The sequence below is a fragment of the Poromitra crassiceps genome, assembly GCF_964638095.1.
Source record: "Poromitra crassiceps genome assembly, chromosome: 1".
In the NCBI taxonomy this organism is placed as follows: domain Eukaryota; kingdom Metazoa; phylum Chordata; class Actinopteri; order Beryciformes; family Melamphaidae; genus Poromitra; species Poromitra crassiceps.
Window position 1 is genome coordinate 72732548 of NC_139623.1, and position 20569 is coordinate 72753116.

Below are 20569 nucleotides of genomic sequence, written 5' to 3' on the forward strand. Positions count from 1 at the left end.
ACACCACACGCCACCACATCAGAAAACACCAGCCAGAGTCAGTGAATGTGGTCGAAATTAGAGTGCAAAAGGTATTCATAAAAGGGCCTATAACTTGGAAAGTAAAAAAAAACGACAGAAAACCATTGAAAGTGCACTTTTTTGAGAGGCTGTAATTTCATAATGGAACTGTCTAGAAACAAAATTTCTTCTTTGGAAGAAGCAGGAGTGTTCAATCTTTCATTAAAGTCCAGCCCCGTTAATATAGCCATAATAGAAAAAATTCTATAGCTGTTTTCAACTGAATGGAAGTGAATCTGGCACAGGCTCCAGACAATTTTACTGAAGCGCTGTGGCACTGAATGTGTTAAGTAGCATTTAAAGCTCGGATCGAAGCAGGCACAAAGGAATTCCTATATCTATTTTTCTTGGCCAAGGGAGCACGAAGACGAAGGCCAGATGGAAGCAGCTCATATTCAGAGCACAGCGGATGGGCATTGTCTGAGCAGATAGCCCTTGCTTTTTTCAGCAACTGCAGGTTGAAAATGTGGTCTAGGCTCCTAAAATGGATTCCGGCAATTTTAGAAGCCGTTTTCACGATTCTCCCTAGGGAGTTCCTATTCTTGATGTCGAGGCTGCCATACCAGCAAGCAATAGAGAAGGTGATCACCGATTCAATGAAAGCGCTGTAGAACAATTTCATCAAGGTCTTGTCTACCTGGAATTTGGCAAGTTTCCGGAGACAAAAAAGGCGCTGCTGACCCCTTTTGCACAGCGACTCTGTGTTTAGATCGAACTTCAACCTGCTATCAATTACAGTGCCCAGATATTTATATTCAGTGACCAGGTCAACTATCTGACCATTAACAATACTACCTTTTGGAACAGGGGGGGTGCGTCTAAAGTCAATGCAAATCTCTTTCGTTTTTGAAACATTGAGTTGCAGAAAGGCATCTTCACACCAGGATACAAAGTCATCAATGACTTGGCCATGGCCGACTTCATCATCGTCAAGCAGGCTGACGATAATAGAATCATCAGCATATTTGATAATGAATCTATCGGCATAGCGACTACGACAATCATTGGTATACAAAATGTACAGAAACGCAGATAAGACACAACCCTGAGGCGAGCCAGTCGAAGATGTTAGAAAACTAGACAGTATCCCATTTACTCTTACCTGTTGAGATCTGTTGGTAAGAAAATCTAAAATCCAGCCAACCAAACATGGGTCTAGACCAAAGCTGTCAGTTAGTTTTTCAACAAGAACATGTGGCTGAATGGTGTTGAATGCTGATGAAAAGTCAACAAAAAGCAATCTGGCGTGGTTCTTACTGCCCTCTAGATGTTTATACAGGAGGTTCAGCAAGGTGGCTGTAGCGTCTTGCACGCCTCTTTTCGCACGATAAGCGAACTGAAAGGGGTCGAGCAAGCTCTCAGTTTTAGCTACAAGCTCAGTTTTTACTAACTTTTCAAACTGCTTCATGACAAGCGAGGTTAGGGCTACTGGCCTAAAGTCATTCAAGGTTTTTGGTTTGTTGCTCTTGGCAACCGGAACCACAGTGGACTGTTTCCATAGAAACACCATTCGTACCGGTGGTTCGAAAGCGTGGCAGCCACACATCGGCGCTCAACGGCCCCTCCGACCATACGAGGCAAGGAGGGTTAATTGTCTTGCCCAAGGACACAACGATGGCAGCTGGGAGGGAGCGGGGATCGAACCGCCAACCCTTGCGTCATTGGCCGTTCCGCTCTACCGCCTGAGCTAAAGCTGCGCCCGGAATGATAGTTAACATCAAATATGTTTGCTTTTTTCTTTCGTTTTTCTCTTTTCTCTCTTTTTTTATTTTTATTTTTTAGTCCTCATATCTGATCGGACGCTGTACCACCCTTCCACTGCGTGTGCATGGACGGTCTACAGTCTCTGTTAGTCCACTGGCACCATCGCGCTGCACCATCATACAGCCTCCACTTGCCACTGCAAGATCCTCTGTTGAGCCTTGAGTAGGCATCTGTAGAGTCTCCTCCGCTTGTTGTTCTCCACCGCCATCTCTCTTTCTCCCTCAGTATGTATCTGCGGTTGCGCCGCATCAGTCCTCCGTCACCACGTTCCAGGACATAAGAGCGTGGTGTGTCCGCTACATCTTTGACCACTGCTGGATGCCATCTCCCACTGCCATGATCCTGCACCCGAACATGGTCGCCTCTATGCAGCGCCGCCAAGTCTCTCCCCGTCCTGTCATATAGAGCCTTCTGTCTCTGTCTTTTGTGTCTCTATCTCCCTGCAAACCTCCTCAGTCGTCTTGTGTATCCTCGGCATAAGATGCCTATCCAAGCATGGTATGAACGACTTCAGACGTCTGCCCATTAGCATCTGAGCGGGTGACCCGCAGTCCCCTATGGGTGTGTTGCGATACTCCAGAAACCCTATGTATGGGTCTGAGCCATCCATGTCGGCTTTGTTCAGTATTCTTTTGACTATCTGCACACTCTTCTCCACAAGCCCATTCGACTGAGCATATCTCGGGGACACAGTTGTATGTTTGAAGTCCCAGTCCCGACTGAATTTCTTGTACTCCCGCGAGTACTGGGGTCCATTGTCAGATTTGATCTCCTCCGGAATCCCATGTCTGGCCAGGATGGACTTTGTGAAGTTGATCACAGTGGCTGACCTTGTGTCTGGTAGCTGTGCCACCTCCCAGTATCGAGAGTAGTAGTCTGTCACAATTAGAAAATCGTGTCCGTGCCATGAGAACAAATCAGTTCCCAGGATCTGCCATGGCCTCTGCGGTGTCTCATGTGGAATTAGAGTCTCTTTCTGTTGTGTGTTTCTGTGTGTTTGACACACATCACATCTTGATACCACTCTTTCTATGTCCTGATTCATCCCTGGCCAGAACAGGAGCTCTCTGGCCCTGTGCTTGCATTTCTCAATGCCGAAGTGACCAGCATGGATTGCCTTCAGCATGTCTCTCCTTAGTGCTTGTGGTACTATTATCTTATCAGCTTTCATCATGATCCCTTCTATTTCACACAACTCCTCTCTGTAGTTCCAGTACTCCCTGATATTTGCACTGGAGCATCCTTCCTCTCCGCTGGCCAGCCCCTTTTCACCACTGTCTTCAGTGTCGTTAGCGTGGCGTCCCTCTGTGTTTCCTTGCGTATTGTCTCCATTTTGTTTTCACTCACCGGTAGATGACTCATGACGAGGTGTACTTGAGCCTCAACCTCCTCCTCTAGTCTGTCACCGGGTTCTGAATCATCATCCGTGACCTTCCGGTGCGCCCTGGACAGTGTGTCGGCCACGTACATTTCTTTTCCTGGTTTGTATACTACATTCAGCTGGTATGGTTGTAGTTTCAAAAGTACAGTAGTCTCTGAATCCTTGGTGAGGCACCTCCAATCGGCTTCTTGAATATGGACACCAACGGCTTGTGATCCGTTTCAATCTCTGTCATTTTTCCATATATGAATTGGTGGAATTTGAGACAACCAAACACAATGGCTAGCATTTCCTTTTCAATTTGGGCATAATTGACTTGTGCTTTGTTCAATGCTTTTGAAGCATATGCGACTGCTGCACCATTCTGCATCATTACAGCACCTAGCCCTGATTTGGATGCATCAACAGATAGCTTCACTGGCTGCTTGACATCATAGTATGTGAGTGCTGTTTGTGCCCTACTCACAAGAGTTTCTTTGATGTTGTTCATCGCCTCTTCATGTTTCTCGTTCCAGTGCCATGCCACCTCTTTCTGTTTCAGTTCCCTTAGTGGCTCAGTGAGCGCCGAGAGGTGTGGTATGAATTTTGATAGATACGCAATCATACCCAAATATCTCTCCAGCGCCGGTTTGTCCTCCGGCATCTCCATCTCCACAACAGCCTGCACTTTGCTGGGGTCAGGTTTGATTCCTTCTTTGCTCAGAATGTGACCCAGGTATTTTTTACTTCACTGATGCCTATTTTGCTTTTCTCCTTGTTCAATTTCAGGTTTATCTTTCTGGCTCTCTCCAGCACTTGTCTTAGTCTCTTATCGTGTTCGTCCTTGTCTCTTGCATATATCAGCCAATCATCTATGTATGTGACAACCCCCTCAATGTCCTCAAACATCTGTGATATTCTCTTGTGAAACACCTCCTGCGCGCTGTTTATACCAAACGGTAGCCGCAGGTATCTGTACCTTCCAAACGGTGTATTGAAGGTGGTTAGATATGATGAGTCCTCTGTGAGTGGTATTTGCCAGTATCCACAGCTGGCAGCCAGTGTGCTGAAGCGTGTGGCTCCGGCTAGCTTGCTCATGATCTCCTCTGTGGTGGGTATGTGGAAGTGTTGTCTCTGAATGGCAGCATTGAGCTCTTTTGGGTCCAAGCATGTTCTTAAACTGCCGTTGGGTTTTTCCACTGTTATCATGGAATTTACCCACTCTGTCGGTTTGTCCACTTTTGCAATGACTTTCATCTTTTCCATGCGTTGCAGTTCTTTTTTCAGTTTGTCAGTGAGTGAAATAGGTATCTTCCTCGGGGCATGTACAACAGGGGTGGCCTCTGGATTAATTTGAATGTGGTATGGTTCTTTTAGACATCCTAGGCCGGTAAATACATCCTGGTATTCCTCCATATACGCCTGGCTACTGTCAGTCATCCCCACACTCCTTATCAATTTCACCAGATTCATCTTTACACAGTCCTTCAGACCTAGTATGGGCTCAGCACTAGGCAGGTCCACAATCGAGAATTCACACATGTGCGTCTTCCCTCTGTGTGTGCACGGTAGGCTGCATTTGCCTGTTACCGGTATCCTATTTCCTCCATAACCAGAAAGACGTCTCTTTGAATCCCGAATGTGGAATGAATGGGTCTTTTTTATTTTCCTGGCCAGTCTTTTGGGAATCACATTTGCTTGTGCTGCTGTGTCTATTTTGAATTTTACGGTGTTGCCTTTTATTTCCAGATCCACATGCCATGCATTTTCCTCTGTTTTGCTTGTGACTGCATTTATGTGTAAGCTGTCATCTGAATCACTGTCTTCATGTAGTTCGTCTATTTTCTTGCTTTTGCATACCTTTGCAAAGTGATTCATTTTCCTGCAGTTTGTGCATGTTTTTCCATATGCAGGGCATCTTCTTCTCACATGCGTCTGACCACAGTACAAGCAGTCTATCACATTGTCCCGTTCATGTGTGTTGTCATCGCGTCGTCTCATTTGTCCCCCTTTCCTTGCCGTAGCACCTCTCTCTCTGTCTCTCTGCGCGCTCACGTGCGCAGGTTGCGCGTTCTGGGTGACAGCATGTACCACGGACGCGCCACTTTCCTCTGTGCCCGTGAAGCTAAGCATCTGCTGCTGTGTGCATTCCGCAGCCGACACACGCCGACACATTTTTCCAGTGTCAGCTTGTCTTCCCTTAACAATCTTCTGCGAGTGTCATTGTTTCTAACGCCCTCAATTATGCGGTCTCTTATTATTCCATCCAGCAAGCGATCATACTCACAGTCCTTTGACAGAATCCTGAGATCCGTCAGAAACTGGTCAAACGTCTCATCCGGCTTTTGTATTCTGTTGTTGAAAACGTGCCTTTCGTATGTGGTATTTTTCCTCGGGGTACAGTAGTCCTCGAATTTCTTTATGAGTGGTGTAATCTTGTCCACCTCCCCGTCCGCAAAAGTGAACGTGTTGTACAGTTCCTGTGCCTGCTCACCGGCGCAGCGCAGTAGCAGCGAGCACTGTAGCTTTTCCGGTTTCTTGTCTTTCTCGCTCACACACATGTACAGCTTGAACTGTTGAATCCAGCGTCTCCAGCTCTCTGACATGTTGCCATCAAGGCTCAATGTCGCCGGAGACCTCAGCGACTCCATTCCCTTACTGTTGGAGGCGATTCTTCACTCTGACACCATGTTATGTCTTTACTTAGCTTAGCATAAATTCAATGATTGACGCAGGATGACTGCTTACTTAGTCGGCCATCTTTATTCTCCTCTCTCTCACCAAGTACGGTGGCTCTCATAGACCAACACTCATTACAGTTACCTCGTACCACGAACGTAGATCGCCACTCGTTAAGTGGAACCAGGTTTTTCTAATCAAGTTGAAAGCGCGTGCACGTGAAAATGCCCGTGCACAGGAGCTCATGCCCGTAAAAGAGGCGTGGTTTTTAACAACTAGCCAATCACAATGCAATATGGACTGCTCCAGCTCAGAGCCGTAGCTTTTACAACGCCTATTTCCTCATTCATTCAAAGCCAAATCGTGAAGCTTTACTACTATGTCAGAATCAAAATCCGCATTGGATATTATTAGTCTGTTCCAGAATGACTGTCTAAAGTTACCACTTTTATTCACATCAGTCATTTATTTGAAGAGCGGTTTCTGCCTCCACATATCCTACCGGCATGTCTTTTTTGCGAGTGGAAGCAATGTGTAATCTATCTCAGTCCAAAATCCGTATAGACCATTTAGGCTCAATGAATAATAATGATCTCATGATGTGTTTAGTCGCACTGATTGAATAATTCCTATAGGCTATCAATAAAAAAAAGAATAAAAAAGGCTTCTGAACTGAATCGACACGGTACGTGCGGGCATAGATTTCATTTATAAAAAATAGCCTAATTTGTGGTCACATATATAGGCTATTGTCAGCAGAGTCGCATATCTCCATATTTCATATAATGATGCTGGAAATATGAAGTTCAATCACATCATACAGGCCAAAAGCAACACAGTTGCAGCCGCAAAATGCAGGAGTAGCCTAGATATGAATCATCTGTGTGCAGGCGATCCCATATTAAATTGCTTAGATAGTAGTAGGCTATTCTAGCATGTAGGCTATGATCATTTCAATTCCAACCAAACGTCAGTCTCAGCTCCGTTGCGCACACGGCACCGTGCGCTTTGAAGACGTTTATGTAACCTTTTTATGCCGGTTTAGTGATATTTCTCCACTCACCATTCAGCTGCAATCGATCGGCGGGGTCAAACAACGTATTGTAGTGCCGGAGGTAAGAGGAAAGACGTAGGCAACGTAACATTACTTGTTTAATCAAAACAACCAAAAACAATTGCTCCAAACATGGCAGGCAAAGTTCGCCAGAACACAGTGTGTAGAACAGGAAGTGCAACAGCAATAATAGTCCCCCTGGCACCTCGTGCCAGATCTTAGTTCCCTCCCACTAGACCACCCAGAGAGAGGGGAACACGAACCCATAATGTAGTCACTACACCAGCCCCCCCAGTGTTCACCTCAATATTCAAAATCCTCGCGGCGAGGGGGGCGTATGGCCCGGCCCCCACGACTGTAGGTAAAGTCAGGAGGTGCAGGAGGAGGCGTGACATTGTCCATCACATCCTCTTGCCGGGCGCGAGCAGTGGGGGCTTGTTGGGGTTGGAGTGGGGGGCGGCCACGGTGTGGCCGAGGGGGCAGGACGGGAGGGCGTCCCCTGCGCGGTGGCAGGGCCAAATCCGGGGGCAGATCAAGGTCCAAGTGGGCCGGTTTGAGGCAATCAACAGACACACACTCAGTCTTACCTCCCATGTCAACCATGAAGTTCTTGGCTCCCGCCTTGATGACACGGAAGGGCCCGTCATAGGGAGGTCGTAGTGGAGTCCTGTGGCCGTCGTGGTGGATGAAAACGTAACCCGCCGAGTGCAGCTCCGGGGGCACCCGCGAAGCAGGGACGCCATGCTGCGTAGTCGGGACCGGGGCGAAGGCCCTGGCGCTGTCCAGCAGGGAGGCACGTTGAGCGGAGGCAGACCAGGGCTCCGTCGATTTGGGAATGAAGTCACCGGGGACCCGCAGTGGCTGTCCGAACACCAGCTCGGCTGAGGATGACTGGAGGTCCTCCTTAGGTGCCGTCCTGAGCCCAAGCATGACCCACGGCAGTTTGTCGAGCCAGTTGCTGTCCGTGAGACTGGCTCGAAGGGCGGCCTTCATGGAGCGATGAAAACGTTCAACAAGTCCGTTAGCCTGCGGGTGCGGGTTAGAGCGGGACAGCCTCTCCAACGAGTCGTCCTGTCCACCATGGTAAAGAGGTAGGTGTAACCGTGCGAGGGGGGCAAGGGTCCTACCAGGTCCACGTTGACATGGTCGAACCTCCGCTCGGGTACAGAGAACTGTTCTAGGGGGGCCTTGATGTGGTGATGCACCTTGGCGCGTTGGCAGGCAGTGCAAGTGTCGACCCAGGCCCTCACATCCCTCTTGAGCCCGTGCCAGACGAACTTCTCTGACACCAGCCGTGAGGACGGTTTCCTACCAGGGTGAGATAAGCCGTGCACCGCCTCGAAGACGGGGCGTCTCCATTTGGTGGGGACCACCGGCCGTGGCTGACCGGTGGAGATGTTGCACAGGAGCGTGGTCCCTGCATCACTGAAGAGTACCTCCTCCAGGCGCAGCCCAGTGTCCGACGACTTGAGAGCTTGGACGGAGGGGTCGGCAGCCTGATCCGCAGCCATGCGGGCGTAGTCCAAGTTCAGTTGGACCGCTCCGACCACTGCCCTGGAGAGACAATCTGCGACCACGTTGGACTTCCCAGCCACGTGCTGGATGTCCGTGGTGAATTCGGAGATGTAGGAGAGCTGACGCTGCTGGCGGTCGGACCACGGCTCCGTTGTCTTGGACATGGCGTGCGTGAGCGGCTTGTGGTCCACGTAGGCAGTAAACTCGCGGCCCTCCAGTAAAAAACGGAAGTGTCTGACAGCGAGCCACAGCCCGAGGAGCTCTCTGTCGAAGGTGCTGTACTTGCGCTCCCTGGGGGACAGCTGGCGGCTGAAGAAAGCGAGGGGCTGCCAGGCGTCTCCAACCCACTGCTCGTACACCGCTCCCACAGCAAAGTCAGATGCGTCCGTGGTGAGAGCAGTGGGCGCCGAGGGCGAGGGGTGGGCCAACATGGCCGCGCGGGCCAGGGCAGCCTTGGTGTCCTGAAAGGCCTTAATGCGCTCCACCGTCCAGTCGATCTGCTGCTTCAGAGTCCTGCCCTTCTGGGCGTCGTACAGCGGGTGTAGGATGTGGGCGGCCTGGCGGATGAAGCGAAAATAGAAGGTCACCATCCCGATGAACCCCTTGAGCTCGCTGACTGTGTGGGGGCGTGGGAAGGCAAGAACCGCTTCCACCTTCGAGGGGAGCGGGGTTACACCCTCCGCGGAGACCCGGTGCCCGAGAAAGTCGATGGCGTCCTGTCCGAAAACACACTTTGCCGGGTTGACGATCAGCCCGTGTTGACTGAGCCGAGTGAAAAGGGTCCGGAGGTGGGACAGGTGCTCCTCCTCTGTGGCGCTCGCGACAAGGATGTCATCCAAGTAGACGAAAAGGAAAGGCAGGTCCTGGAGCACCGAGTGCATGAGGCGTTGGAAGGTCTGTGCTGCGTTCCTCAGGCCGAACGGCATCCGCAGGAACTCAAACAGTCCAAAAGGCGTGACGACGGCAGTCTTTGGGACGTCCTCGGGGTGCACTGGCACCTGATGATACCCCCGTACCAGGTCTACCTTGGAGAAGAAGTGCTTGCCCGCCAGGTGTGCCGAAAAGTCCTGGATATGCGGGACGGGGTAGCGGTCGGGCTTTGATGCGTCATTGAGGCGGTGGTAATCCCCACATGGGCGCCACCCGCCGTCTGGCTTGGGGACGATGTGCAGGGGAGACGCCCAGGGGCTGTTTGAGCGCCTAACGATGCCAACCTGCTCCATGTGTGCGAACTCCGCCTTGGCTACAGCCAGCTTCTCCGGGTTGAGGCGTCTGGCTCTGGCGTGGAGAGGAGGTCCAGTAGTTTCGATATGATGCTCCACACCGTGTTTCACCGTGGGTGCAGAGAAGGTGGGCTTGGTGAGGTCAGGGAATTCGGCGAGCAGCCGAAGGTACTGGTCGCTTTCGTTGAGTGTGTTGGACAACCCGCTGTAGACCGCCTCCCCCTGAGTGCAGGCGAAGGAAGCGAATGTCTGTGAGTTGACCAGGCGCCTGTTCCCCGCGTCCACTAACAGGTTGTGGGCGCACAGAAAATCTACGCCCAGGAGGGGAAATGTGACAGCTGCAACGACAAAGTCCCACGTAAAGCGTTGGCCTCCAAAGCACACGTCTGCCTCTCTGGTGCCGTAGACACGGATAGGCGTGCCGTCCGCGCCTGCCAATTTCGGACCGTGCTCCCCCTTTGCCACGTCTGATCTTCCTGCCTGAATGATGCTCCACTGTGCGCCAGTGTCACAAAGGAACTTGAGATCGGAGATGGCGTCGTGTATGAAGAGCAGCCTGTTGGTGGCACCAGCGCTCAGGGCCACTACCGAGCGCTGGCTCCGCCGTTTCCCGTCGGCGTCGGTCCGAAGGTGCAAGGTGAGCGGCACCGCTTGGCCTTGGCGCCAAAAGTAGCATGGTAAAAGCAATGTCCCGCAGCGTTACCCTGCTGGCCAGAGGGTCTGGCGTCGTCCTTCGCTCTCCTGCGACGGTCCGGTGGCGGGGCAGCTGCGGGAGCGAGCAGCTCGGTGGACCGTTGAGTCATGGCCAAGACGAACCGGTCCGCCTCCCTGGCTAGGGCGCGGGGTCCTACGATGGTGGTGTTAGCCAGCGCCAACCTCACCTGAGCTGGCAGTGTGCGCATGAACAGCTCTGTGAAGAGGATCATGGGGTCTTCTGTACCGAGCAGGTTTAGCAGTGGACAGTTCAAATGTCTCTAGGAGTAGGGCCTTAAGCCGCTCATACTTGTTTGTTGTCGGGGGGGCGGACAAAAAACCCACCACCCGAGCCGCAGTGGAGCTGCCCAACATTGCCACAGCATGGTTGTACCTGTCGTCGTCATCGGTGATGTTGCTTTTGTTGAAATGTGCCTCTACAATAGCAAACCATGCAGCAGGCGTTGCATCCCAGAACTCCGGCAGTTTAAGAGTGGGAGCGTGTGCACCATGCGTCGCCCTGACAGGGGATGGTGATGGCTGCCGCTGGTTTGAACGTCTTCCTCGGCCGGACATTTTGCAGACTTGTAATGTTCGTTCGAACGTCGGGGTCACCAGTGTAGTGCCGGAGGTAAGAGGAAAGACGTAGGCAACGTAACATTACTTGTTTAATCAAAACAACCAAAAACAATTGCTCCAAACATGGCAGGCAAAGTTCGCCAGAACACAGTGTGTAGAACAGGAAGTGCAACAGCAATAATAGTCCCCCTGGCACCTCGTGCCAGATCTTAGTTCCCTCCCACTAGACCACCCAGAGAGAGGGGAACACGAACCCATAATGTAGTCACTACAGTATCTAGGCTACTTGAGAGCACAAAAATGAATATATAAAAACATATTCTAAAGTGGTAAGAAGGGCTTAATTAAAATGTAGCCTGCAATAAGTGCAAGGCTTTAGTCCTTGATTAATTCAACGGGAGCCTTTTTTCTTTTTCTTTTTCATTTGAATGCAATGTATTTTTCATATGGGGACCATATGAATGGTGACTCACTGTTTCCAGAGAGCTGATTGGTAAGCAGGTGGGTCTTTCATGGGTTTTGATCTTATCCTCTGAACTTAACCTGCTACAAAGCAGGTTAGCCGTAGAGCATAAGTTGCTATGGTGATCTATCTCGATAAGAAGTTAACTAGCGTCGTGGTACGGCAAAACTAGGGTTAAACCTGAAGTTACCTCGCTAAGCCACTAATCTTGTTTCGTGGTACACCCCTCAGGACAGTAGTCCGAGTAAATAGCCTAATCAAGCTATAATAATAGCTCGACTTAACTGTGCATGTAAATGTATTGAGTCAGTCAGTCAGTCAGTCAGTCAGTCAGTGACAGACAATACATGTTTAGGGCTGGCCCCGCTGATGCGGTCCGGCCAAAAATAGGCATAAAATCAGTAGGTCCTACAAAAGATTCAGAAACCACAAATCTGTTGATTTTCTGTGTGTGTGTGTGTGTGTGTGTGTGTGTGTGTGTGTGTGTGTGTGTGTGTGTGTGTGTGTGTGTGTGTGTGCACGCGTGTGCTTGCGTGCATGTGTGTGTTCGTGCGTGCGTGTGTGTGTTTGTTTATGATCCCAGATAAATACTACAGGGTGGATCTGCAGACGAAACACGTGGTCTATGCGAAGCCTCCTTACCCACGATCCATTGCAAAATACTGGCTGGGCTGCAAGAATGAAGAGTCTGTTGACAGAGGAGAGAAGAGATAGACACTAGACAGTTCATGTTGTTTGAAGTTAAACGCACCTTTTTGTGATGAGCCCCTGCTTTTAAGTAATCAGCACATTAACGGGTACAGTCCTGTTATTTCTGTTGTGAAAGCATTCTAAAAAACACGATGAGCACCAATAGTCTCCGCTGTTTAGGTTACATTTAGGTGACATTATGTAGAGAGGGAGTCTTCAGCTATAGGCAGGTCTAGGGCGTCAGAGAAGAGGGACACAGCATCAAGAAGCAATCTGGAGCAGCTCGAACAATTCAATGCCTTTTATTTGGTGCAAAGTATAGAAATTTACTATACTATACTGTACTGTACCGTACTATACCATACTATACTATACTATACTATACTATGCTATGCTATGCTATGCTATGCTATGCTATACTATACTACAGTGATGGGCAAGCTACTTGGAAATTGTAGTAAGAAACTATCAGTTACTCTCGATTAAACTACATTGAAGCTATCCCCAGAGAAATGTAGCAAGCTAAGCTACGACCAACATGGCAAAAGCAGCTTGCTACATCAAAGCTACTTTTTTTCTCACATTGAATCAACTTCATGTCAAAGAACAACTTTCCACCAAACAAATAGGCAGGCAAAAAAAATCTAATTTTGATGGTTTATTATATTATAAAACACACTGAAACTCTCACTGGCACAATATTCAAAAACAGACAGTAAAACCTGAACGTCTTCTTCATCACTGCCAGTGGCTCCCTCTTTCAAAGTTCTTTGCTGATGTGACTTCGCCAGCACATGACATATTTTGCCCTACCCTTAACCAATCGTCAGTCTTCATTGCCTAAACCCAACCCAATCAGAGGCAGAGTAGTGCCGGGGCTTGCTGCAAGAGAAGCAAGGATGCTAAAAAGCAAGGATGAGAGACAACAACACTTGTTATCCGTCATAATGGAACTGGAAGTGCTTTATTGGCTACACAGGCACACTTGACATTATGCAATGTCTCCTCCTGTTTAATCCAAACCCCAGCAGAAATCTCCACTGCGTGCTTTTGCTCATGGATTTTCTCTGGCGAGTAGCTTGTAGCTTTTGTGGGAAGCTACAAGCTACTTGGGTCTATAAATAGCTTAGCTACTGAAAAAGCTGATACTATACTATACTATACTATACTATACTTTTCACCAAATAAAGGCATTGAATTGTTGGAGCTGCTCCAGATTCCTTCCTTCATTGGTTACATTATGTGTTAGGATACATTGCAATTCTGCATGATTCAATAAACTTAAGAGCTTTCATTTCTCTGAATGTTGTGTCTTAATGTGTCTTAATGTTATTCTCCATAATAGTATACACCAGAGATCACATAGAATAGCCTAAATGTGTGAGATTTGGTTAAAGAAATAGTTCAGCGATACAGTAGTTTTGTGGAATTTGACCGTTTTTCCCACTTTCTCAGAGTCAGAAACTAATAAATTCCTTCAGACAGACCTTTTTTTTTATGTAATGTTTTTTTAATGTAGCAATATCAGGGTAGCTTGGCTCAAATATTGAGTGTGTATGGGATCAAATAACATAATCATAATCCAGTGTGTACACGCGCGCACGCACGCGCGCACACACACACACACACACACACACACACACACACACACACACACACACCAGTAGCCTATGTGCAGAACTGTGGACGGGTAGTCACCTTATTCTTTGCCCACACATGGACGCTTCCGCATTACGTCATTTCGTAATAGTATTTCCGTTTTAGACTTGCCAAAAACCCCGCAGGCAAGATGGCCGCCCACACTTCCCTCCTAAACTGGCAGAATTACTCCCCCATAAACTAATCTTGGCCAATAATTATGTAACATACAAAATAAAACAACCCGTAATATCTTAATTTTATGTAGAATTCAGAGGACATGTATATTGACATGAATATTGTGCTCTAAAGATAACGTTAGTGGCTCGAGACTGTTTCGTCCTGAAACCCACACGTTTTGCGCCAGCGTAACGTAATGTGGGATTCGAAATAACTCATCCGAGATATAAAACGTTATGAATATAGCCACGTTATAAACAACAAACTAATGCTGGTGACCCGTATGGAAACAGTGTTACTCGAAATGGTTAAAAGTTATATCAATTTGGTCATTCAGTGGCATTTTACTGCCATATAACATAACTAACTAGCGGCTAATATTAGCCACAGTAGGCAACTAGCGCTGAACCGGAAGAACAAATATGTTTGCGTTGAACGCGGAAGAGAGAAAAAGTGGGCGTGGTGAATAAGGTGAATAGCTCTTCAAAAAACCCACCCAAACTGCACAGTGCAGTCATCATGCGCTGCCACCCAGTGGACATTGCATTTGGGCGGCTGTTGCTCAGGAGGTAGAGCGGGTCGTCCACCAATCGCTTTGGATAAAAGAGGTCGGTGGTTCGATTCCCAGCTCCTCCAGTCTGCATGTCGAAGTGTCCTTGGGCAAGACACTGAACCCCAAATTGCTCCTGTTGGTGTGGCAGCTGGCCGCCATCGGTGTGTGAATGGGTGAATGTACCTACTGATTGTAAAGTGCTTTGGATAAAAGCGCTATATAAATGCAGGCCATTTACCATTTACCATTTGAAAACATTTGACATTTAAACACATTTGACATTTAAAAACAGTATTGATGATTATGCAATACTGAGCTATATATAAAAGGCCATCATGTAGCAGCAATAACCACCTGCGGCCACACCGCTATGAACACGCCTGATCTCCTCAGATCTTGGAAGCTAAGCAGAGTCGGTCCTGGTTAGTACCTGGATGGGAGACAGACTGAGAATACCTGGTGCTGCAAGCTTTTACCCTTTCTGGACAGCAGAGGGTACTGCTCTCCTCACACACTCAGGGAAAACCAGGAATGTTCTGGCATTTTACTAAGCTAATACTATTTTACTATTTTCGAAGCCTGGAGAAGTTATTAAAATATAAATGGAAGAAAGATCTGGAAAATCTCATCACATTGTATTTGTGGAGCTGCTGTTTTGTTTTTGTTCTTAATACTGTGTATTGTCAAATGTCTCAAAAAGCTGTGGCTGGGTCCGAAACAGTCAAGAAGTCACAGCATATCACAATTAATTCAATTATGATTGTGTAAGATCTATGTGTAGCATAGCTGTGAGACATGACTTTGGTAAATTATTCAGACTTTGCATTAAGATCTCACTGCAGCAGTGTATGGAGTGGACACATGCCTACAACTCGCTCATTTTCTCTAGAAGATAAACAAATTGTAGATTAGCACAACATAAAAGGCACCGCTGAGATTCGAACTCAGGATCTCCTGTTTACTAGACAGGCGCTTTAACCAACTAAGCCACGGCACCACATGATGACATCATGCAGAAAAAGGGAATATGAATCAACCATAGACAGTACTTCCATTACATTTTTAAGTTTATTAGATAAAAGAAAATCTGGAAATAATTAGGCTACATCTTATCAAGCTCTGCAATATGTTAATAACAATATGTATTCTGTTCTATACATTGTTATACATTGTATAACATTAACATTTCTCACTGTCTATTATGAGACATTTTCTTTGTTACATTTGATTTGACCATAAATAATCTATTACTGTATTTACATTATGTGGGCTTATATATTTTTACGACAAGACCACTAGGGGCATCTTTAAGAGGGTCTGTCCGTATGTTGTCCGTATGTCCCTATAGGGTTAGGGTTAGAGGCATGATCAGTGACATCAGTGATGCTATAAATCACTGATGATGTCATGTCATCATCATGTCATAAATCCTCTTGGACTCTTGCTCATAGCCCAGCCAATAAAGCCTGAACCTGCATCGACCGAACCCAATTAAGTCACGACTTCAATAGATTGTCTTTTGTTTCTTCTTTTTTTCTTTATCCAAACATCATCTTTCATGGGTCAGCCCAAAAGATAATCAATTATTGCTGCAGAAATGTCCAGATCAGAAAGACTGAAGTCACCTAACTCTTGAAAACACAGCTCGGACAGATTGTCCACAGCCTCGGCTTGCTTCTCCCCGGCGGTGAAGCCGTGGTACTGCAGCGTGCCGTGCGCGCTCTCCTTGGGCACATGATGCCCGCCGGCACCGCAGCGACTCCCCACCGGCTGAGGTGACTGTGCACCTCCGAGGAAAGCCTCGAAATCCTCTGGGAAATCCCATTCACTGGATGTGGTGAGCGGAAGTGCTTTGTTGAAATAATCAGTGAATCCTGCAAGGCTTTGGTAATGGTCTTGGTGACCTCCAGCGAGATCTGGTCCATGCACGGAGCCGGCCATCGCCAGGTCTGTGCGGACAGGGGAAGTAGGCGCGGACAGGCACATCGCTTGACTCCCCAGCATACTGGAAAGCTTGGTGGACTGGGGCAGACTTGGAGAAGGATAGCTTGGTGGAGATGGGTGGCTGGGAGTGGAAGGGAAGGGGCAAACCATGGAGGATGGTGCGCTGGTAGCTGGTATGTAGGGGAACTGTGGGAGAAGGAAGTCTGGTGATGGCTTCGATGACTGTCTGCTCGGTTTCTTGCTCTTGAAATAGCGTGCACGTCGGTTTTGGAACCAGACCTGTGAAAAGAAACAACAGCTTGGTTAGCTTTTTGTTACGGCTAGATGGATGTGATAGATCATCTAATTATTAGTGACCGAAACATTTAATATCTAAAAAATGTTCTCCTAAGAAGGTGAGACAGTGTGCGGGAGCTTTTCTTTACAGTTTCATGTCTTTCCCCGACGCACCTGTCATATTCCCAGGTGTGCAGAGATCCTTTCTGCTGTGATAGATCATCCAAATGTATGCATAGCAAATCTGTGTAGCTGTAGCACATCTACCTGTTAAGTTCAGATTTTCTCTTGTGGTCTTTATCATTATGACTACTGAGAGCAAGGCCATAAACCTAATATTGAACCTAATATAACCTAATAATATATAGCTATAGTGAAGATAATGATATCATCTGAAACGTAAGGCATCCGTTGGCACCAACATGCTGGCTTGTGGGGAAGGGGGCTAAATAACTCCAAAGTTTTGGCAAGGGAAAAAATGGTGTGGCTATTTTCAAAGGGGTCACCTTGACCTACCTGAATCTTGGACTCGGGCAGCCCGGTGAGAGAGGCGAGGGACTCCTTCACTTTAATGTCTGGGTACTGTGTGATGGAGAAGGCCCGCTCCAGCTCGCTCAGCTGCACCTTGCTGAAGGTCGTGCGCTTCCGGCGACGCTGGGTGTCCACGCGCATCCTGTGAGGAGCATCATGAGGCACTGCATGGAGAGGAAAATGATGTTATTATTTCAAAAACATGTGAGAACCCCAAGATGTACAGTTTAGAGCCACTTGCAATCAATTCAAATGTTTTCTTGTAGCAATAAGAAACCCAGGGCATAGGGCCATAGGTGGTCGCCTATATAACGTTATTTAAAGCCCCCAAAGGGTTCCTTTGATGACCTCTCACCTCAAGAGTTCTAACCCTAACCCTTTACAGACTTCCCTGTTTATGCTAATCCCATGTTTTTTTTTTTTTTTTCCAAAAGCATGCAGGTTTTTTTGCATGCAGTAAGTGTGTTATTTTCACCTACAATTCCATTCAATAATATTTCTGCATACTGGGGTCTATCAATGAGCCTTGGTGATGTTAGTCCCCAGTCGCAATTTCATTGTGCGACCATTTTTCAAAACTTGACCTTAAAATGCCCTGTAGGATGATCACAGCCTCATGAAACATTACAACCACAAACTAGAGACCGGCATTCAGGGCATGCATGGCTTCATAGGTACATTGACAATAAGGCCCTTATTGGGGTTATACTGGGGTTTCTGAGCAATTTCTATAACAGAAGTGCTAGCCACCAATCACTGAAAAATGCAATTCTTACAGAAATCTCCAAATGTCAAAAGTTTTTTATATCAAATCACAACAGATTTTTCTATGGTGTTCGTCTTGGTGTCTTAATGTGGTATTTTGGAGGGGTTTTTACCTTTTTTTTTTATCAATTCATGAGTGGTTACAAAAAAATGTCAATCTTGCACCAAATCTGTGTAACAGTAGCCTACCTACTCTCATCCAAAAATTTAAGCAACAACTAATGAGACATGTTTGAGGAGGCTGGCCCTCATAACTTTCAACATTTAAATATAGCCTAGTTAAATATTCAAATGTTGGCCTATACAACATGACCTGAAGGAAGTAGGAACCAATACGAACAATAGTCTGCTTTTATGGAACCGTGGTGGACACTTTTTCTAGGGAAAAATTTCACCCCGGAACTGTGGGCGGGGTTTTGTGGTGTTCCGGGCCGCTGGCCGGCTATATTTTGGCCAGCTACAGTACAGAACTAACAATTTTACAAGGTTAAATAAAATAAATGAAAGAAATTGAGCTCTCACCTCTGCTGGAGTCCTGTGCGTAATCATCGTTGTTGTTGTTCATGTCCAGGCGCGCAGCGGACCAGTAATGTCCCGAATAAAACGCGCTCACCTCGGAGACATTGCTGCTCATGTAATCCAAACCGAATGCCATTTCTTAGCCGCTTGGTCAGAATCAAACCCAAAGAAACAGAGTGCGACCCCTTTCTCCCTCTCCGAGACTGATGATGGAAATGCGGAGGTAAAGCTTTTTATAGCTACTCTGCTTGACAATCCACCGACCCGGATCCCCCTCCGACCCCCGACCCCCCCTTCCCTCACGCCTTACAAACGCGTGCCTTTGATGTGCACGCCTTTTCACGGCTGTCCGGCTAATAGGTGTGTTTGATCCCCATGAAGAGCCATAATGTGCGCACTTATCCTAGACGGACACTAGCTTGTCCTAACCTGCAGGGTGTCATTCAACACTCAGATGTGGTTCCGAAGTAGGCTAAATGATTAGGCTACTAGATGGGTGAAACATGCAGACGCACAGATCTAGAGAAAGATATTTCTGGCCACCAAATAGATTTCTGGCGTTTTTCTTGATCCTTGTTCTCCATATGATGGGGAGAGGAGGGGGTTAAATTTGGACTCACTTTTAAACTAATGTATAGCGAGCGCCCACACCTTGCCATAGCCATTTGACACCCATAGTGGTCAGGTACAAGCAGCAATCACGCTTTGACACATCGGAGGGAGGCGCACAAAGCTGCTTACAGATCTCTGGTCTGCTCCACATCCTCTCCTCTCTGGACCGCGCTGCCTCCTGGTGCGCAGGCAGCGCAGGAGAACAGCGGCTCCAGAGCGTGTGGAAGTGTATTGAAGAGGCTTCAGTCAGCTGTAATGTGTGGAGGTGACAAATCGGACTACTTTTCCTCCTTTCTAGTCGGCTGCGTTTCCACCGATCGAGACATCAAAACACCGGATAACTGCAAAGTCCAAATGCACAGAAGTTCCCAAGCTAGTGCCAGACTCACAATGACCCTACGTTTTGCAACTTTTGTAGCAGGACTAATTCATTTAACTTCTGTTTCTATTCTGTTCTGTTTAGCCAGTGAGGAGCGTGTATAATATCATATTGTTCTACTCTAATAATAAGACTGAAATAACCATTATTTGAGGCAAATCATGAATGTGTGGTGTCTTGACCAATTCTGGCTATAATGAATCACATTGATTGAGATCACGTGGGTTGCCTAATAATAAAAGACTTATAAAGACTCAAAAGCCTGTTGAAGATGAGACATCAACCTTGATGAGTGGGCTCAAAGTAGCAGCAAAGTGCTGCACTTTCACTCTTAATCCCATGCTGGCAATCACATGACTCGCATTAAAGCAATGGTCGATACCAAAAGTGCCACTGAAACGGCGTCACATGAGGCCACTAATGGTTTTCACTTTTGACCCAATTCAACTTTATTCCACACACGGAGAACACAACACTACAATACAATACAAAACGTAGAAAAAATACCCCTCTGACCTGACCGCTGGTGTTAAATGGTAATTATGTATAGCTTCATAGTTTAGGCCTATGTCTTATGTTATGCCTTGTTTTTCTTATGGTTTATAATGTCCTTTTTTAACAGAGTCCATGCTGAGGCCAACCAGGGTGAGCTACTAGGAATTTTTAGCACTATATGTTGCAATAGGCCTATAGACTTTATTTATGACAACACCATATAATATTTCATGTTCATAATTAATTTTATTCTAAAGGCAACCCTATACTTTGGTGTTATGGAAAATAGTCTAAGGAACACCCTCCACCAGCCACTAGGCGGCATTATTAGACCATATACTACATTGTTTTTATCAACAATAAATATACTTGCAGTGCATAATTTTGGCTTTTATTCGTTTGTGCCTTTGTGTATTTTGCACAATAATATTTTTTTTCTGTTTACTGCTGAATAAAACAAAGCTTCTATTCAGATACAATGACAAAACATAATTTTGGCTGAGAAACATGTATATAAATATATGCTTTATTCAATAATATTTGAGGTTGTGTATTTTCTAAAGTGACATTACTTTTTCTATAGGCTACAAAATGTTT

General features: G+C 47.0%; 2 protein-coding genes across 2 annotated transcripts in view; one reads left to right on the forward strand and one right to left on the reverse strand.

Annotated features, from left to right (window-relative positions):
- vtnb (vitronectin b) overlaps nt 1–12104 on the forward strand; it is a gene marked incomplete at both ends in the record, with an annotated part of 32576 nt that extends 20472 nt beyond the window's left edge. The window contains one exon of the mRNA XM_083656054.1: nt 11974–12104. Within this exon, the coding sequence (XP_083512180.1) occupies nt 11974–12104 (131 nt within the window). The remainder of the gene's footprint in view (nt 1–11973) is intronic.
- Nucleotides 12105–16014: 3910 nt separating this feature from the next.
- LOC310794227 (uncharacterized protein) lies at nt 16015–18622 on the reverse strand (the record flags this gene model as incomplete). The annotated part of the gene is made up of 3 exons (XM_083656179.1): nt 16015–16674; nt 17188–17366; nt 18490–18622. The coding sequence occupies 3 exons, from the start codon at nt 18620–18622 to the stop codon at nt 16015–16017; spliced, it is 972 nt and encodes a 323-aa protein (XP_083512305.1).
- Nucleotides 18623–20569: the final 1947 nt, after the last annotated feature.